Below are 20,254 nucleotides of genomic sequence, written 5' to 3' on the forward strand. Positions count from 1 at the left end.
TTAGCAGGGGCTTTGATCTGGACCACAGCATCAAATGCACCCGGCTGGGCTGGATTCCGCTGCAGCTCGTGTCAGCTCAGTGTGTTGGATTTGCTCTTCAGCTGTCGTTATGAATTTTTAAAATTAAAATCAATGCCAAACTCCCTATAGAAACATTCCGTGCTTGACAAGACTCCTGTAGAATCCCAGAGAGAAGTTCCACGGGGCCTCGTCTTACTTTTCCTGGTAATATGAAAACTAATCCTAAATGATTTATGACCAGTGGGCCTGTAGCTTATCGGCATATTTGAGGAGTGACAGGAGGACGGGAGGTGGCAGTTAGAATCCCAGAGACAAGTTTCAGCAGCGCAGAGGAGGAGGGGGCTCCTGTCAACTCAAAATCGCTGCGTGGAAGAGGGGTATTTTGGCAGGTGTCTCCTGCAAGGATGGGGAAAGCGGTACTTGCTGAATTTCCTTCCATACGGAGAAAAATTAGTGGTAGGATAGCATCAGCTCTAGGTTGGGCAAGACACCCCTCCTGCATTGAGTCTAGCACACCATCACAGTTCTCACCAGCTGCTGCCCCTCTTCCTCTTCTGCCTCCTCCTGCTACTACCTGCTTGTTAGCAGCAGAAAGCCAACGAGCACCCAGGCAGGTGAATGAGCAAGTAGGTTGCAATGGTGGGGAGGAGGAGGTCCTCTTGCCACGGAGGTGTGGCCCCCTGGCAGACGACTGACTGCGCCGGTCCCTCGATGCCAGTCCTGCCTCCTGAGTGCCTGACCTGAATCTGGCTAGCAGGGAGTGTTGCCCCATGACTAGCCAAGCAAGGAAAGCACAAGCAAGCCATCAAGTCCAAAACACAGAAGCCTTGGTTATTTTCAATTATCATTTGTTTTTTATTAACAATGTAAGAATTAAAAATCTTCCATAAATAAAAGGACTTGCCTGGCAGCCTCCCAATACTACAGGTATAAAATATGAGCGATTGTACAAAACTGTTAAAAGACACCAGGCACACAGCTGGGGTGAAAAAGGACCGGCTGGTGCTTGCTGGAGTTCTGCCCTTGCCCGGCTTGTTTTTCTTTTTTGGAGGTGGGGGGTGTGGGAGTTGCGGGGAGGGGAAGAGCTCCAGGCTCAAGACCACAGGAAGGAAGGGACACTCGCTGTTCAAACCACCACAATGGACACAAACTGGCAATGAGGGTCAAAGCAATAAGGGAGGTCCGGGGGGAAGGAAGGCACCCCCACTGGCCCCCGGCGTTCCCCTCCAGAACACATCGCAGTTGGCTTGATGCTGCTGCTGATTTCCAGCCTGCAAAGCCCTCACACCCCCCACTCTAGTTAGAAACCTCTTGGGGGGGTGGGAGTAGGGGAGAAGCAACGAGGGCAACCCAGGTTCTGTCCCCGCAAGGGAGAGGTAGCTCCACTGAGGTCATAGCAGGAAGGGGAGGACTCCAACCCAGCACATCCCTCTCCAGCATGTAAAGAGAGTGGGCTTAGTGGTGCAGCCAAGGAAGGAGATCTCTAACATAGAGAGAGCAGCACAAGTATCCCTGGCTGAGTAACCCAAGGCTGGTTTCCTGTTGTGTAGAGCCCTCTTCAGAAAGGGGGGGGGGAGGGGAGAACGCCCAGCTGGATGACCCTAGGAGAGCACCCGGGGGCGGGGGGGGGGGCTTGCAGGTGCCGATCCCTTATTGGTTTGCCCCTATGGGTACAGGTGGGGCACGGGAGAGCCAGAGGTCAGGAGCTGCCCCGGATCCTCTCCATGTAGCTGCGCAGCTCGTCTGGGTCGTGCAGCCCCATGTCCTCGCACACCCAGCGGATGTCGTCTTCGCTGGCCACCAGGATGGACTGAACGGCAGGAGCGGAAGGTGGGGGGCTGGGAGCGGAGCCAGGGGGGGACGCGAAGGTCACAAACTCCACGCGCTTCCGCCGGCCACCCACCTCCCTGCCCTCCTTCTTTCTAGACAAGGTGGTGGTGAGGGCTGGGCTTCCAGGGGCAGGCAGGCCCAGAGTGCTGGCAGAAATGCCCATCTCTGGCCCCAGCGGTGGCAGTGGCGGCGGACCTGGGCTCTCCTGAGCCACAGCCTCCAGCTTCCCTTCTGGCCCCGCACAGCAGCAGCACCCGTCGCTGGTGCCGGAAGGGCCCAGGGGTTGGTCCTGGCAGTGCTGGTGGCGCAGATCCAGCTGCCGGCTAAGCTCCTCTTGGTCGGTGCCCAGCCAGACCCAGTTGTGGGGCTGCGGGGCGGAAGAGGCCAGCCCCGAACCGGCGTCGGGGGGCTCCTTGCGCTGGTAGCGGAGGACAAAGACCACGCAGTTGATGAGGAAGATGAAGATGGCGAGGCAGAAAACCCCCAGCAGAACGTACATACCTATCTCCAGATCTGTCACCTTGGCAGGGGCCTTCACCATCTCCTCCTCCTCCACATCCACCTCCTCAGGGTTGTTATAGGAGCTGCCACCAGGCTCCTCAAATTTGGTCATGGGCGGCCCCACTCCCACCGGGCTGCGTCTCCGCGACCCCCTTCCGCTTTCGGTGACGGCTGCAACCGTCACCGCTTCACCTGACATGGCGCCTTCCGCTCGCTGGAAAGGGGGCTCGCCGTGGAGACCGGGGTCCTGCTGCTGTGGGCTGCCTGTGGTCGGGAGGTGTTGGCCAAAGTTCACTTCCAGCCACACGGTGCCCTGGGAGAGGGGGGCCCTATGCTTGCCCTTGCGGCAGGAGTCTGGGGAGTGCAGGCTCAGCTGCAGCAGGGATCCTCGGCCTGGCCCCTCCGCCACGGCCACGGGGCGAGCCTGCTCCTCATCCTGCCGCACGGAGACCACGCGAGGGTTCAGCGAAGAAAGCGAGAGCGCCGCATCCCGCCAGCCATAAAGCTCTACGGGGGCCAAGGTGTGGTCGGTGAATACCAGCCAGATGGTCAGCACTGCTTCCTGCAAGGAAAGAGAATGTTGTATCAGGAGGTGGAGGGGACCACACAGATAAGACACACGTCTGGGTTTAATATGAGGTAGGCTTGCCATATCTGGAGCAGGGCATGCTGGGACTGACCCCCTGTAACCTGGGTAATTGCCCCCTCAGGGCTGGAGGTCGAAAGTCCTTAAGAGGCTGGCTTTTATATGAATTTCATGCTCGCCTGATTTGTGCCTCTCTTTTTTTTTTTGGTGTTGCTTTGGTGTTGATTCTGGTGTTTTTTACGTCATTTGTACTGAAGCTTTTTTATTTATTGAATTGCATTTTGCAATTCTGCCTGGAGGACTGTGGTTGGTTCCCCCTTTTCAGGTCCTCATTTGTGGAGGCAAGGAAACTCACAGCCCAGCTGTGCCAAGCCACACGTGTGCACGGGTAGATTTTGCCAGACTGGAGGAAGAGACACAAGGCTGCGGGTTTCAGTGGCAGCCATGAAATCCATGGTGGACCACAGCAGGATGGGGGCTTTATCTTCCATGTGTGCACCCTCCATCACTTCCTTGGACCAAAAGGCTGATGAGCCTTAAACCTGCCACACTACCAATTGCCCAATAGGGCCCTTCCTCTGCTACCTACTGCAGCATCTTCTCACCTGCTTCAGGGAACGCAGAGCAGAGATTCCCTGACACGTTGCAGTGAAGACATTCAGGTGTCCTGGCTCCATGGAGAGTGTCAGCGAGAGGCCTGAGACTAGCTGGGCCTGCAGCTCTGAGATGGAGACCTTCTCCTCCGTTACCACCAGGGTCTGCTCCCCCAGGATAGAGTCAGAAACAGGAGAACGCACCTGAACCAGGGGATAGAGAGGACATGATGACCCTCAAGAGGAGACTCTTCGCAGAACCAGTACCTTTATTCTTTGATATTCTTCTGAATTGCTTCAGCTTGTAAATAGATAACTAGTACCAAGCGTCCTCTGGTGCGTAAGGGAAGCTGGTTTCCCACTAGGGATTGACAAATATATGTAAAAGGAAAATGCTTGTGCACTATTAATATTTGTAAGATTGCCATATTCCCCTTTCTTTGTCGCTTCCCTGCATTCACTACTGGGGCATTCACACATTACATTCAACAAGTGTAGAGTATGTGAACTCAAACAGTTGAGCTGTACACTTGCATAATTATTCACATGTAATGTTCAGCGAATGTACCATTTGTGTGCCTGTGTTCCCAACAGTTGAGCTGCACAAATAAACAAGTGTACACAGGCAACGTTTCACACAAACACTTGTACATGTTTCAATACAGCTTGTGCTTGTACCTGTCATCCTACCCTGGGAAAGATCCCAGGAAGAGTGAACGCCTATGAACAGGTGGTTGTGATCTGAACACAGTTAGGATAGGTGATAGGGTTTAAGTGTCCTGTCTTCTGACTCCCTCCCCCCACAGCAAACCCTATCACCTATCCTAACTGTGTTCAGATCACAACCACCTGCTCATAGGCGTTCACTCTTCCCATTGCTCCACCTTTCCCCCAAACACCTCTGCTATCCCGTAACATCCAAACCACATGCCTTCTAGGACTTTGCAGTTAGGTTATCATCAGACATCAAGCAAGCTTCTCACCCCACTTCATCTAAGCAGCCAACAAACAGCACCCCCGCCTCCCCCCCCCCCCCGGCCAGCTCCTTACCTCCACAGATGTCATTCCTGGTTCCTGGCCAACCACTACACTCCCACCTTCCAGTGTTGCCACTCGGGGGTCCTGGATTCTAGCATGCTTTTGCACCAGATGAGAGACATCCAGCAGCCAATCGGAGCTTGGCATATAGGTCAGGTGACGGCCACCATCTAGTGGGTGAGCCACAAAATGGGCAAGGAAGCGGACCCCAGCACGCTGGTACTGGAGACGGCAGCCACGAGCTCTTCTCTCAGCTTCCTCTCCACCGTCTTCAGGCTCTGTTGGGCTGCTGCTCAGAAGAGGAGGGATGACTTGTACTGAGCATTTATAATGGCACATTTCAAGCAATGCAGTCGAGGTGCATTATCTCAGTAATCCCGACAAAAGCTTTATAAAGGAGGTTGGAATTATCCCCAAGTAAACCCTTACATGAAATTAACATCTACTCCACCTTCCTACAAGAGTACCGAGTGTCCCAAGTGTGCACAATGTAATTCCTACCATTTTTAGATCTTATTTTAGCAGTCTGTATCGACACAAGAACCTCTAAGTAGTTCCCAATGAAAAATCCCAAAATATTCATTTGAAAATAAATCGATAAAAGCAAAGATTAAAACCATGTAAACATAACAAGTTAAAATTAAATCTGAACTTTTAAAAGATACATAGTAGAATTACATGCTAAAATTATACGCCTGGATAGGGTTTCTGAAACAAATAAAGGTTTTCAGCAGGTGCTAAAATGCTACAGCAAAGGTACCTGCCCACATCAATGGGCGGGGAGTTCCAAAGAATGAGATGACATTTCCATTATAACTTGAGTCAGGTGGCCATCCTGCTGTGTAGGTTAGGTACTTTGCACCTAGGCAAAAAAAGTGTCTCCTTTCACACTCTCATGCTTCTCTTCCCTTCTCCTTTCCCCTCTGTGTGTTATTTTAGATTGTGAGCTCTTAGGGAGAATGATGTGTAAAGCACCTAGTAGTTTGTAGGCACTATATTATACCATAATTAACATCATCATCTCTTGCTTGCTGTGCACTGGGTATTAATCAAGGCACCACCAGCAGCCATGCTTTGTTTGTTCGTTGATCATTAAAGATGTTCAAGGAACTTCCAGACAATATAATATGTCTGGAGCACTGTAGCCATTAATCTCTCTGCCAAAATGCAAATAGAAATAATCAATTTCCCAAGTTATTTTTCAGCGATTTAGGTATCTCCCCAGCAGCCACCTGACAGGATAACAGGAACCATTTATTAAAGAACCGTAGAGGCCAGTGCCAGAAAAGGTACCGACACAGGGGAAACCCACTATGAAGACAGGAATCAAAGGGGAGGGGAGCAGAGCAGGGCTCTGTCTTGCCTTAGAGGAGCCGTGTATTCCCAGCACCAACCAACAGGTTGATGTCGACAAAGACTATGGTGCATTTTGAAACCATGCTCCTAGACCATCCATGAGCAGAAACTCAAGATATATAAGCTAGGTGCCAATCGGCACCTTAAACCTAGGTTACGGTTGACACAACAGAATGTCTATTCCCCAGGGGGTTAGACTAGATGACTCTCAGGGTCCCCTCAAACACTACATGATTCTACTATCTCAACTACATTGCTTGACTGTAGCTTGCTCTTACAACAATTCACTTGTCTCAGTATGCAAGAAGGAGAAAAACATACAGTGAAAATGGAGAAGGTATTAACTACAGACTAAGGCAGAGGTTTTTAAGCTGTGATCTGTGAGTCCATTTGGGGGGGTCTGTGGAAAGGCTGAAGCACAGTCAAATATATCTGTACTCAGCCCTACACTTACACTCCTTGATGTGATGATGGAAGACTAAGATGCCCAACAAGGGGGCTATGATTTGCACAGAAGCACAAAACTTTGCTACGCACAAGTCATGGCTGGATGGAGATGTCAGTCGCCAACCTGGCGCCCAGAAATCTCCAGGTAGTTGCAACTTGATCTGCGCCAGTAGCAAAACATGCCTGGGGAATTTTGAACACTGTCCACGAATGCATCATTCTGTTTTGCATTCTTTGTTCTCTTTGGCCCACATGACAACAGCTGTCTATATGGAACCACTGGGCTTCCATGGAGGAATGAGAAATTGCCCACCCTACAAGTATCAAAGCTCTGGCCATTGACTAAATCAGGGATGGGGATCCTTTGACACCCGCCTACCAAGATGTTTCTGGATTGCAACTTCCACCACCCCTCACCACTGGGCATGGTGGCTGGGGGCTAATAGGAGTTGGGAGTCCAACAACAGCTGGAAGGCCATAGGTTCCTCGTCCCTGCTCTAAACACTCCCTTGAGATTATCCCTCATATCTTCCCTCTCCTCTTGCTTAAGCACAGAGAGCACACAGACCTCACTCTGAGGCGTAAACACTGGGCTCAGTCAACCCAGTGCTGGTGACCCACTTGGCTCCATAAAAACTTACCCATCTGGGGTCGGACCAGGTACCCTCCAGCCTCGCACCTGCTCTAGAGAGGTGTCTGTCAGCTCAATGCGCAGGGGCAGCAGTGGGGCCCAGACAGTAAAGAGCAGTGAAGCGTGCAGCCGACGATACCAGAAATCCACCCGTACGCCACGTGCCCCTCGGCTCTCTTTCCCCCCTACGTAGACAGCGTCACAAACGTCAGATACCTGAGGGAAAATTGAGGAACACATCAAGAAGGTCTACAAATGCAGAGACAAGCGCCCAGGTATATGCCGGAAGACCACATAAGGGTGCAGAGCAGGTGAGAAGAAAGATGTTCAGGTCCCCTTTCTGATTATGGACCTGGCCATAGGCCTGTTATATGCTTCCTCTTCCCTCCCCCTGATGTGCAGTTCATTCAGCGACTGTAGGCAGGAACTCTTATGGGGCTCCATCTTCTTGTAGCCTACTGAAGAAGGCAGATCTGGCAGGGGCCCAAGATTTGTGGTAGGGGATAGAGGAGAGGGGGGGTTGAGGGGGCAGGGAGAGGTACCTTTGTCTTTCCTGTGACCCAAAATTTTTCACAATCACTTTAGCCTAACCCATGAAAAGACAGAGGAAGAGGACAGAGTAAGCTCACGACTGAAGACTGATGAGGACAAGGCCCGTCATGGAGACAACTAGAAGGCTGAGGCCTACATTAAAGAATGGGACTAATCCATGGTTTGCTGGGAGGCAGGAGGAAGGATACTATGTAAGAACAGATGAAACAAAGAGGAGGCTTGCAAGGAGCATAGGGAGACAGGTGCATAACAGCACTGCGTGTATAAGGTGGACAAATAAAAACACCAGATTTACACAAAATGGGTGTCTGGTCATTTTAGGGGCTACAGAGACTTGTCCCAGATATGTGAATGAAGTCTGGAGTTAAGACCCCTAGGAAGCGGATTTTAATCCTGTGGCCACAGAAAGGGAAACACCCTTTGTAAGGCATATTAGCTTCTCACCTGCAGGACCTGCTTGTTGGAAGACTCACAGCCCATCTGGTCCGTGACCTCGGATACTGCTCCCCCAGTCTCTACCACAACCAGCTTCACAGGCACTGAGTGGGGGATTCCTGTGAGGAGGGCAGTGTTCACAATCTCCTGCTCCTGAAGAAGGTAAAGGGGGGGGGAGGAGTGAGGAACCAATGTTAGATGCCCCTCAGGGGTACCTTATGAGGAGGGGAAGCACAGCCCTTCTAGGCCTCACCTTCACCAGTGGAACCAAAGCCCGCACATCTCGCTCCGACACTTGGATCTCCCACACCATCTTGTCCTTCTCAGCCTCGGGGTCCTGGCCAGGATACTCCACTTGCCAGGTGACAGGACGGTTAGAAGCTAGGCCCCCGGTGCCATTCTCCACGACAAAATCCAGATACAGGAACTCTGGGGAATCTGCTGCCCTAGATGGAGATACGGATAGGCAACAACACACTAATTGTAAAGCAGAAGTAAACACAGAGCCCAGGAGAAGCTGGGCAGATCATAGAACTTCATTGTGCCTGTTCAACTTAGATCAGTGACGGAGGCCTTTCGAGATTGTCCTGCTATAGAATGGAAATAGACGAACTGAAGAGGATACATGAAGAAACTTTGGATGCTTTAGCTGTTTTGGAGATGAGGCAGAAGGAGATGATTCTTCGTCTGAGAGGTATCAAAGAAAACCGGGATGAAGACATTCCAGGAATAATCACCAAAGCAATTGCGGAGTGGTTGAAAGTGCCAGAAGAGGAGCTGATATTGGATATAGAGAAAATTTTCAGAATAAGAGTGAATAAAACCAAAATTAGGAAAGGCCCAGGGGACTGCCTCATCTTTTTAAACTCAAGACTGCTGAGAGATAAGCTTTTGCTAAAAGGAAGAGTAGAACCACTTCAAATATACGGAAATACGATAGAAATAATGAAAGAAATCCCGACTCGCCTGCTTAAAAAGAGGGAGAACTATAAGTTTATAACAACAGCATTGAGGAAAAATGGAATTTTGTTCAAATGGGAGTTCCCAGAGGGGCTCTCGTTTACATTTAAGGAAAGAAGAAGGCTTTTTAAATCCGTGGATGATACTGAAATCTTCTGGAGAAAGTACTGGGAGGAGCTGGGCGGCGAGAAACGTCCAGAAAAGAGTATTCAAAGCGACTGAAACGACGGGAAAGTGGCGGTTGGAACAACAGAGGACTAATCACATCTTGACCTTCCTTGGGACCTCTCGATCGACTAAACTGTAACTGGTTCAGGGAATGTGTATTTTTAAACAGACGTCGCCCCTTTGCATTTTGGGCGTCGTGGACTTTGTTTTTTTTTTTGTTTTTTTTTCTTCTTCTCTCTTTTCTCTCTCTGCGCCCTCTTTTTTCTTTGTCCCTTTCTTTTAACATTTCCCCCCCTCTCTCTTCCTCCTTTTCTTCCTCTTTAGAGCTTCCTCATTAAGTATATAAACGGTGAATAAAGATAGAATTACAGTTACGATGTTGAAATGTGTCTCATGGAATGTAAACGGTTTAAACAGCAAGCTAAAGAGGAATAGGGTAGAATGTACATTGAAAAAAAGAAAATGGGATATCATATGCCTACAAGAAACGCATATTTCTCAAATTCATACAAGGGTCTTAAAGAACGCAAGACTGGGAAAGGAATTTATAGCGGCGGGGGAAGAGAAAAAAAGAGGTGTAGTAATGTACATCAATCCAGGGTTACAGCCTCAGTTATTATTTAAAGATGAAGAAGGGAGAATATTAATTGTAGAGATACAATCAGAAGTTGGAAAAATTGTTTTGGTTGGTTTTTATGCTCCCAATAACAGGAAAGAGGAGTTCTACAGGAACTTAGAGGATAAACTTTGGGATTTTGTAGGGGAAGATATGATATTTATGGGAGATCAGAATGGTGTGATCTCAATCGACCTGGATAGAACGGATAGGGAAAAAATATCCAACTCCGGTAAACTCCCCTTATCTTTCTTCAATTTGGTCACCAATCTAAATTTATACGATGCCTGGAGAACTAAGAATCCAAATGTTAAAGACATCACCCACTATTCTGAAGTACACAAATCTGGAGGGAGGATTGACGCTATTTGGGTTTCAAAAAAATTAATGTTGAATGTGGAAAAAACGGAAATCTTAAATAAATCCATCTCCGATCATAATCCAGTGTCGATAGAGATGAAATTCAGGAAATGCACAAGTGGGAGATGGAGGATGAATGAAGAACTTTGGAGGGATGAGGCAAGAGTAAATAAAGCAAAAGAGACACTAAAGGAATTTTTTGTACTAAATGAAAATCAAACAACGGATAATATGGTAATCTGGGACACCAGTAAAGCGTATATGAGGGGATTTGGGATTCAACAGATGAAGGAAATTAGGAAGGAGAAGAACAATAATTTTATAGGAATGAATAAGCAAATAAGAGATAAGGAATTGGAGTTGGTTAAAAACCCGAAGAGTGAAGAATTAAGATCGAGTATCAGGAACCTACAATCTCATCTTTCGGACATGATAAATAAAGAGGTAGAAAGGAGGATTCTCTGGACAAAACAAAGATATTTTGAACAGGCAAATAAACCAGGGAGAATGTTATCATGGCTAGCCAAAGAAAGACAAGCTAATAGGGTGATAAACAAAATAATGGATGGAGAGGCGGAGTTAACAGACCCGGAACAAATTAAGGCAAAATTCTGGAGATACTATAAAAATTTATATCAAGATAAGGGGGAGGAAGAAAGGGAAATGCAAGATTACCTAAATGGGAAAGAATTGCCAGAAATTAAAGATGAGGAATATAGTATGTTAAATGCCGAAATTAGAACAGAAGAGATTGAGGATGTAATAAATAAAATGGAAACAGGAAAATCCCCTGGCCCGGATGGAATTCCAGTAATATACTACAAAAGATTCAAAGAGATAGTAACACCAAAGCTAAAGGTTATATTAGATGAGATTCTGCAAAAAAAGAGAATCCCTAATTCTTGGCAAGATGCCTTGATAACTTTGATCCCTAAGCAAGGTGCGGATCTGAAATTAACAAAAAATTTCAGACCGATATCGCTATTAAATATAGACTATAAAATCTTTACCGGGGTGCTGGCAAATAGATTAAAGAGATTATTAAAAAGAGTGATAGGTAAAGACCAAGCGGGTTTCCTCCCCGAGAGACAAATTAAAGACAACACCAGAACAATAATCAATTTATGGGAATATGCAGAACTAAACCCTAGCAAAAAAATCGCAATGTTACTGGTGGACGCCAAAAAAGCCTTCGACAGCATTTCCTGGAAATTTATGGTGAAAAATTTGGAGAAGTGGAAAGTTGGAGAGAAATTCTTGAATGGAATTAAGAGTATTTATAACAAACAACATGCAAGATTAATCATAAACAATGAGCTGTCGGAAGGTTTTGAAATCGAGAGAGGCGTTAGGCAAGGTTGCCCCCTCTCCCCACTGTTATTTATTATAACACTAGAAATTCTCCTAAACACATTAAGAGAAGACAAGAAAATTGAAGGAATAAAAGTGGGAAATTATAATTATAAAGTGAAAGCATACGCAGATGACGTAATTATTACAGTGGAATCCCCGACAGAAAGTTTGCAAGAAGCATTAGAGAAAATTAACGAATTTGGGAAGAATTCAGGCTTCAAGCTAAACAAAGAAAAATCCAAATTATTAACAAAAAATATGGGGGAAATGGAGAAAAAAAGATTAGAAGAAGTAACGGGATTAAAAATCGAAACTAAAGCCAAATATTTAGGTTTGTGGATATCCAACAACAATACAAATTTATTTAAGAATAATTACGTCAGACTTTGGAAAGATGTCAAAGAATCACTTAAAAAATGGCAGAAATTAAAGTTATCTTTATTAGGACGGGTATCAATGATAAAAATGATGATACTCCCAAAAATCCTATTCCTCTTTCAGATAGCACCGGTGATCATTGGGACGAAGTATCTAAAGAATTGCCAAAAAGATCTGGCAGACTTTATTTGGCAGGGGAAAAAAGCGAGAATAAAACAAGAAATTATGTTAAGTGAACAGGAAGTAGGCGGCTTCGGGGTTCCGGATCTATTAACTTACTATGATGCTGCAGGGTGGATCTGGATTAAGGACTGGATTACATTAGAAAACAAAGAAACATTAGAATTGGAAGGCTGGGACAAGCTCTACGGCTGGCACGGGTACCTTTTTTACGAGAAACTAAAAATGCATAGAAGGTTCAATAACCATCTGGTAAGAAAAGCCCTGATTGAAGTCTGGGAAAGAATTAAAATCAAAATAATGCAAAAAACACCCTGGTGTATCTCACCGGTGGAGGCCACCTCAACTTTCAAGAATACGACTAAAAGGAGATGGCCTATATACAAGGAATTAGTGGAAGAACAGAAAGAAAACCCGAAATTAAAAAATTATACAGATTTAAGATTCTTAAACATAAGTTGGCTAGAATATCTTCAATTGAGAGCAACATTCCAAAAAGATGTAAAAAATAGAGGTTTCGGGGAAAAAGAAACAAGAATAGATGAAATAATTGTTTGTAAACAAAAAATATTATCCAAAATATATAGATTACTAAAAGGCGAACAGAGGACTTCAGATATAAAAAATAGTAATATGATAAAATGGGAAAAAGATATCGGGCATGAAATAGAGAGTGACAAATGGAACCAATTTTGGACAAAAAATATCAAATTCACCGCCTCTTATCAAATAAAAGAAAACCTTATGAAGGTACACCATAGATGGTATTTAACACCAGAAAAAACAGCCAAGATAAGTAAATCCAATAACAACAAGTGTTGGAGATGTAGAAACCAGACTGGGACGTTGTTCCATATCTGGTGGACCTGTCCCAAAATTAAAGAATTTTGGAATTTGATCCACGAAGAGGTGCAAAAGCTGATCAAAACATCGTATTGCAAAAAACCAGAGCTATATCTATTGGGAATAATCACTAACGAAGTACCAAGAGACAGAATAAATATTTTTTTATATGTAACAACCGCCGCAAGAACGCTGGTGGCTAAATATTGGAAAGGAGATCAGTTACCATCAAAAGATGAATGGCTCAGTAAAATAGTAGAGTATCTGGAGCTTGCGAAGCTGACGAATTACATCAGAGGTATCTCAAAAGAAACAATTAAAAACGAATGGAAATATATAAATGAATATTTGGGGAAGCAAGATACGAACAGAAGATACTGGTTGTGCTTAGAATAAGGAAAGGAATTAAAGTTAATAAAGCGATGATTGGAAGATCTGTAAAAATTGTGGAATATGTATAAATGACAGCTATAACAAGGTAATTTACTTAAAATGAAGCGTTGTTAAAGCAGTGGAAGTACATCTTTTGAAGTTTAATTATGTAATGTCAACTGGAGACTCCTTACTATGCCTTTGGTCTCCTTTCTCTCTTTTTCTTCTTTCCCTTTTTTTTTTTTTCTTCCCTTCCCCTCTTTTCTTTTTCCTTTTCTTTCCCTTTTTTCCTTTTCTTTTCTCTTCTCTTTTTTAGATATTGAATGTAGATGCACGTAAGTTTTGATTGTGTTTGTTTTTCCTTTTTTGTATATACTTATTCACACATGTGAGATATGTAAGAATATTTTTAAAGAGCAATAAAGATTTATAAAAATTAAAAAAAAAAAGAAAAGAAAAAAAAAAGAGATTGTCCTGCTGCTATTAGAAGCACAGTTGGAAGAAGCAGGGGTGATGGGCACTCTCTTCTGTGGAGCCCAGGAGGTGGAGTGCTTTGCCCTGGGCCCCCTCAGTCTTGGTTTTCTGTCATGACCTGAAAAGGTTTTTATTCCAGCAGGCTTTTGGCTGAACCCCTGGAATGATGCTGAGATTTGTACTGTCTCTTAATGCTTATGTGACTTGTTCTCAATTTTTGTTCATTACAGAGTGAAAAGGTTGGATAGGAAGAAAAACAGCCAATAATTTTCCTGAATTTCTATTTAACTGGTTGACCAAGCTTACAGGGGTGACAAATAGTTATGTTTCACATATCACCAGACCCAGTCTTTTATTCAGGCTACAGCAGAGAATAAGGAGGAGACACTATGATCAAATATTGCTTAGAGACAGTCTGGACCAATGAAAGTTGCCCCAGACACCTGGAGTTGACATTCCTTTGTAGATGATAAGGACAGGGTTTGGGTGTGTTTTTCTGTCTCAGTGTTCTCTTATCTCCTTACTTTCTTCACGGAGAGAGGTGAAGGGTGAGCCTGTCAAAACAAGACTGACTATCTACATTACCGTAGCTGAACAGTACAGCTCTCCCTCAAGAGTCCCTTGCATAGTTTTTGTGTTCAGCAGACAAAACAATTCCACTGAAAGAGATATACCAGTAGTAAGGGCTGTGAGTATATTGCAATTCCACAAGAACTTCAAAAAACAAACACCGCATGAAAGTGATTTGTAAAAATGTTACATGGAAAAAATATGAGAGAGAGAGACATTGCACATACTTTTGTAAATCAAGAAAATCTTTAATAAAAAACACAATTAAAACAAAACAAAACGGAAGTGATACTGGGTACAGAATCCCATTTCCTGAAAATCTCAGCTTTCATTTGAAATAAACAAAAAGTTTCTAGCCCTCATGACAGTGGAGGTACACCAAGAGAAGTCCAATGAGCACCTACCTCCAGTCCAAGCCACTAGTAATGGAACGCCGACAAGTGACCAGAGCGGTGTGGTGTTTGGCACCCTTGAACTTGTCCAGCTTTGCACTCCAAGCCTCTGGCCTGGTAGGGCGAGCTGCCAAAACCTGTAACCCTTTCTTAACCTTGATCCTGAAAGGAAAAGCAGCTAAGTAAGGTGCGTAGACAGGAAAAAGCCAGCAAAACAGTTTCACAGCAGCTCTGGCGATAGGCTAAGGAATAACGAGGGCCAGGCCCCGGAGGAATCAGCACCCCGAGGCTTGAACTGCTTATAATCAAGGTAAGATGGCCACCAGTGAGCTAGTGTAGCACAGTGGCTAACAGAATGAGCTATGGATCAGGAAGTCCCCCGTTTGATTCTTGCCTCTGTCATGAAGTGACCTTAGGAAAACCTTATTGAGGGATAAGAATACTGATGCACAAGTTTTTTTTTGTAAGGCTCACAACTATGCAACACATGCAAAGTGCTTGAACACTTGAAAGTGCTATCTGTTAAGAATTAACATAACCGCCGTTGACTAGAAAGCTCCCCTCAAGAATTCAGATTCCTTTGTCATTCACTGGAATGAGAACGTTGTGGCTGGAATCCCAAAGCCTGGCTCCCCTAACTCACCGGAGGATCAGTAGGTCGGCTGTGAAGTTCTGCTGCAGGATGAGGGTGGCTGTGAAGAGCTGCCCCGGGCGAAGGGCCATGTCGGGGACGCGGACCATCACGTTGTCGTCCAGCCGCACTTCCTGACGCCGTGGCAGGCTCATTACCCTGATATCGACCGGGCCCACGTAGTGCAGTCGCTCCTTGCCGCCCTCAGCACCCGGACGTGGCCTTTCCCGGGGTCGGACATGGGGGCACTCTCTCGGCATCCTCCCGGGCAGCGTGGGCTCCAGGGTGTAGTACAGCTCAGCCCGCAGAGGAGTGATGGTGGAATCCTCTCCCTTCCTTTGGCTGCTGGCGGGTGCAGGAGAGAACCAGCGAGGGGGGAGCTCTAGTTCCACCACACACACACCCAGCGGTGCCTGGTCAGGAGAAGCAGAGAGAGAGAGAAACCATGTGCTCCTTTTAAGTCGCTCCTCATGGTAGGTGAACCCATGCAGCAGCCTGGGTACACTGAGTCAGGCCATTGGTCTGTCTAGTCCAGTATGGCCTGCTCTGATTGAGTCTCAAGGATCTCAGGAAAAGTCTCTCTCACACTAGCTCTCTGGGATGCTTATAATTGGAGGTGCCAGAAACGGGCCTTCTGGACATGCAGCAATTGCTCCACCATTGAGCTATAGTCCCTTACTTTGGGAGTCCAAGAAAGCTAGTCTCGCCTCACCTTACCCATATAACTAGGGTCAGCCCAATACACTTTGATGACTGAAGAAGAGCAAGAAATGTCGCCTGGCAGCTGTTCTTTCTCTCCCCCCCCCACTCCCAACCCGCCTTAAGTGGCAACTGCCACTCCCTTCCTCTCAACCAGCCTTGGTAGGGCAGCTATCCCACCTCACTTTGAAAGACACATTGAGTGACTGACCAAGAGGGCGTCGGAGGTCCCACTTTTTGCCGCTGTGGTGCAAGCTCTTTTTGGGCCTATCTCATGCCATAATACCTCACTCTGATGAAAGGGGCATGGGGGGGCAGGGTAGCTGCAGGAATAGCTGCTGTCTACTTTGGTCCAGTGACCAGAAAATAGCTTTTGTTTTGTTCTTGTGCCACTTAGTTAGGTAGTGGTCAGTGATGGTGGCTCTGTGGCCTTGGGTGACACACGCAGGCCCCAAATTTGCCAAAGGTTGGGCAGGTGACAGCTGGGTGGTGGGTGGGACAGTGGGAGGCCAGCCGTGGGGGACTGGGTGGTGAGAAGCACCATCTGCTGCCCTGCGCATTCTGCCACCTGAGTTAAGAGGCTCACCTTGGTTTGTGGAAGGGCCCATCCTGCTTGTCACCATATTCCATTTCCACTAGTTCTTGCTCATCGTCTTTCTCTCTCCTTCTGTCCCTGTCTTTTTTGTCTCACCCAGCCCACAAATCTTCTGTTGGGGATTTGAAGCCGTAGTAGTCAGTAAAGCAGGACCAGCATGCGGCAGGAAGCCCACGTCAAGGGGGAACTTCACAGACTTACTCTGACATTACCAGGCCACCAGCTCAAAAAAAGGCAGATCTGACAGTTACCACATGCTTGGCCTCAGGGTGCAGAGGGAGCTCTCTGCTGAGCTTGACCACCACTCAACCAGTTGCCACCGGTAACTGACAGGGGGCTCGGGAATAAAGCTGATGGGCTACTACAGGGAAGGCCAAGTTGAACTGCTGACATTTTGCAGCCCTTTACAAGTTGGATATTAAACCTCCCAGGCTACAGCAACGTAATGGCTTTAAGAATCGCTGACTTGCTCACAAATGCCTCTTCCACGTTAACAGACTGAACTATCCCCCAACACCAAGAGAATGCATGGAAGAACAGAATATGCACCCTCCCTTCTCCATATGAGCACCCTGAGGGCAGCTTCACACATTACAGAAAGCCCTGGTAAGTAGAGCTGTGAGTCACATTTGATTTCTGCACTTCCAGGAAACCTGCAAGAGTAGAATCCCTGCATTTCTCAATGTGTGAAGCTGCAGTGAAGCGTCCTCAATACAGAAGCCAGCACGTGCCTAGGGTAATTCCAGTGCTTTATCATTTTGGTTTCCTTCCCAGCAAAGCACTAAACATTTTCACATGTGTTCTGAATGAACATCGGAGAGCTTGTTAAATGTTGCTTTCTTTTGATGAGTGTTATGAGTGTGTAATTAAAAACAACAACAACCAGTTATTTTAAAAGCAGAAATGTTCCCCACGCACAGATATTTAGAAAAGAGCCCATTCATCTTTTTATGGGGGGCAAAGAGGTTTTTTTTCCAGTTTTGGAAACAGTTTCATATTATCCAACATGCAACAGAAATAACAATGCTATAGAAAACAAGGCACCCGTTGTATAAATTTAAAATTCTGTGTAAGAGGGGATTTTTCTCACCTCTGGAGAACTATAATGACAAGCTTCCTCTCCTGAAATTCACTCTCCTTTGCAATCATTACAATTGCATGAGCCCTAATGTCATAGCATCACAGAATTGTAGAGTTGGGAGGGACTACATGGGGCTTGAACCCACAACAATGAGATTAAGAGTCTCATGCTATCCATCTCTGCTCTAGAATCACAGGGCTGGAAGGAGCCTCATGAGTCCTGCCACCTGGAACACCAGGGATTTGTAGACTTAAACCATACCAGATGGATATTTGTCCATTCTCTTCTTAAAAATAAAAATCCAAGGAAGGGGATTCATATGACATCCCTGGGCAGCTTCGACATTCCACTTTTTAGTTTGATGATAGATGCTTACAAGAGAATCCCTACAGTGAATCATACCAGAACCTATTCTGTGGGCCTTTGTCAGCTTGGTGCCCTCCAGATGTTTGGGTAAGAATTGCAGTCCCAAACATGGGAAGAGCATCAGGCTGGTGAAGACTATCCTATGACATTTCAGGGTCATGTACCAAATCTCTCCCAAGCAAGGCAGTTGGGGGGGGGGACTACCCAAAAGAGTGGCATCTCATTGACCAACCTGGAGGTGACAGGCACGGTGAACCACCTGGGCCTGGTGGAAGACATGTAAGGTGACGCATGGCAGGGCCTGCTGTCTTGACATCCAGTCCTGCCCTTGGAGGTGGAAGAGGACCCTGGTGTACGGCTCGTAAGGGGACACTGTACCCTCAATGGACACAGCCCGGATGTCCCAGGCAGTGGAGATGTCCGTGAATTGGGAGTCATCAGCTGGTATTGCCTGGGGAAGAGAGGAAGTCTTGAGCTCTGCTGAAGCGCCTCACAGCAGGAATCAAGAAAGGAAAGGGACTTGGAGCCCCCTTGCACAGCTGCATGGGACTATTTACCTGCTGAGCTGTGAAAGGGGTGTAGCCAGCTTGGATGGCGGGCTTCCCTGACAGACGACGGTGGAGGAAGAGGAAGGTCTCTGAGCGGGAGCTGAGGGAGGCATTTCCTGGCATGTAGCGGTCCGTACGCTGAAGACGGAAGTACTCTGGGCCATTTAGCACTTTTAGTTCGGCTGGAAGGTACACCACATCCGGAGATTCAGATTCACAGTCCGCTGCAAAGAGAACCACGTCCATCAACATCAGCCTTTCAACCTCTCCCCATACCCCAGTCCAGATATACATATGCTCTTCCACAATACCCTTCACTGACTAGTGATAGGAAAGGCTGAAATAAAAGCAGTGAATACTTGCCAGAATTCAGGTGACCCACCTTCCGTGTGTTCAAATGGGTGCAGGGAGCATGGGGTCATACAGACTAGTCATAATCCCCAGAGACAAGTGCAGCAGTCATGGCCCCTGGTGTCTGCATGTCTGGCCAGGGTGCGAAGGAGCTCCAAGCATAGACCGAGCTCCTTGATGCAATGGAGGACTCTGTTGCCCAATCAGGATGCTCCTCTCACATGGAGGAGTCCTAGACATGTTCACCAGTCAGTAAATCCCTTTCACACACTGGCTGCATGCATGCAACACCAGCCCTCACATGCTCTTTCAATGCATGGGTGGGGCATCTGAAACCTTTAATCTTGTCTGAACCAGGAATCAAAGTCAAACCTCATGTGTTCCAGCCTCAGGCCTAGGATTCAAGAGCCAGAACCACTCTGACTTCCTCTGCCCCCCCCCTTACCCTACTAAACTGAAATCAAGGTGTGGAAAAAGGAAAAGCAGTGACAATTCTCCACATAAATTTCACGCACATGCTGTTGCAGTACTCATACACATTCTGGAAAGCAAAAACACCACTTCCAATTTGTCTCTCGGGAAGATATTTCAGGAAGTTTCTCATCTCTCTCCAATCGATGTTCTAATAGCTGTGGAGCCCTGATACCCACTGCTATTACAGAGTCAGACTATAGGTTTGGCCCCCAGCACAGCGTCTCTGATTCATGGCTGATCTTGCATTGTCTTATGTTTTATTATGATGATTTCTTTTCTTTTTTTTTAACAAAATTTTATTAGCATTTTCATAATATAACACAAACCCAACCCCACACCTACAAATACAAAAACAAATACAAATACACATAAAGTCAGGATTCTTCTTCTTGTTTACACAAAAAAAAAATTCTAGTTCTGAATCTTGACGTTTGACTTCCCCCGCCTTTTCACCTTCGGTTTTAATTCAATATACTATTTCCTTAACAACTTTTCTCTATAAAAAGATTTAACTTTACTTAAAAAAAAAGAAAACATACTTATCTCAATCTTTGCATTATAACCTAAATCATAACCAAATATTCTTATAGCTAAACTTATTTCTTCTGTCCTTTATCATGCTGCTTTTAACTTAAAATTCAATATCTCCTTGCTTATTTAAAATAAACTTGTAATTAACAGACTTCACACTCCGATTTCGGATACCATGGCAGACCATTTAAATTATACATTTAATACTTCAACCCACTCCCCCTCTATCCATTGTCTTTTTCTGTCTTTCTCCACAGCCAAATCTCCCTTTGTCTTCCTCTGAGTGTCCACAGATCCAGGCAGCATCCACAACAAACCCAGC

At 46.1% G+C, this 20,254-nt stretch overlaps 1 protein-coding gene across 1 annotated transcript in view; it reads right to left on the minus strand.

Annotated features, from left to right (window-relative positions):
- Positions 1–854: 854 nt before the first annotated feature.
- Positions 855–20,254, minus strand: part of TMEM132A (transmembrane protein 132A) — a 30,547-nt gene continuing 11,147 nt past the window's right edge. The window contains exons 2-11 of the mRNA XM_033157432.1: positions 18,586–18,800; positions 18,261–18,479; positions 15,300–15,700; positions 14,669–14,818; positions 8,244–8,436; positions 8,000–8,143; positions 7,014–7,219; positions 4,582–4,858; positions 3,544–3,735; positions 855–2,914 (exon numbers count right to left, since the gene is read on the minus strand). Coding sequence (XP_033013323.1) covers positions 1,721–2,914; positions 3,544–3,735; positions 4,582–4,858; positions 7,014–7,219; positions 8,000–8,143; positions 8,244–8,436; positions 14,669–14,818; positions 15,300–15,700; positions 18,261–18,479; positions 18,586–18,800 — 3,191 coding nt within the window. The 3' untranslated portion in view covers positions 855–1,720. The remainder of the gene's footprint in view (positions 2,915–3,543; positions 3,736–4,581; positions 4,859–7,013; positions 7,220–7,999; positions 8,144–8,243; positions 8,437–14,668; positions 14,819–15,299; positions 15,701–18,260; positions 18,480–18,585; positions 18,801–20,254) is intronic.

The sequence above is a fragment of the Lacerta agilis genome, chromosome 1, assembly GCF_009819535.1.
Source record: "Lacerta agilis isolate rLacAgi1 chromosome 1, rLacAgi1.pri, whole genome shotgun sequence".
NCBI lineage: Eukaryota > Metazoa > Chordata > Lepidosauria > Squamata > Lacertidae > Lacerta > Lacerta agilis.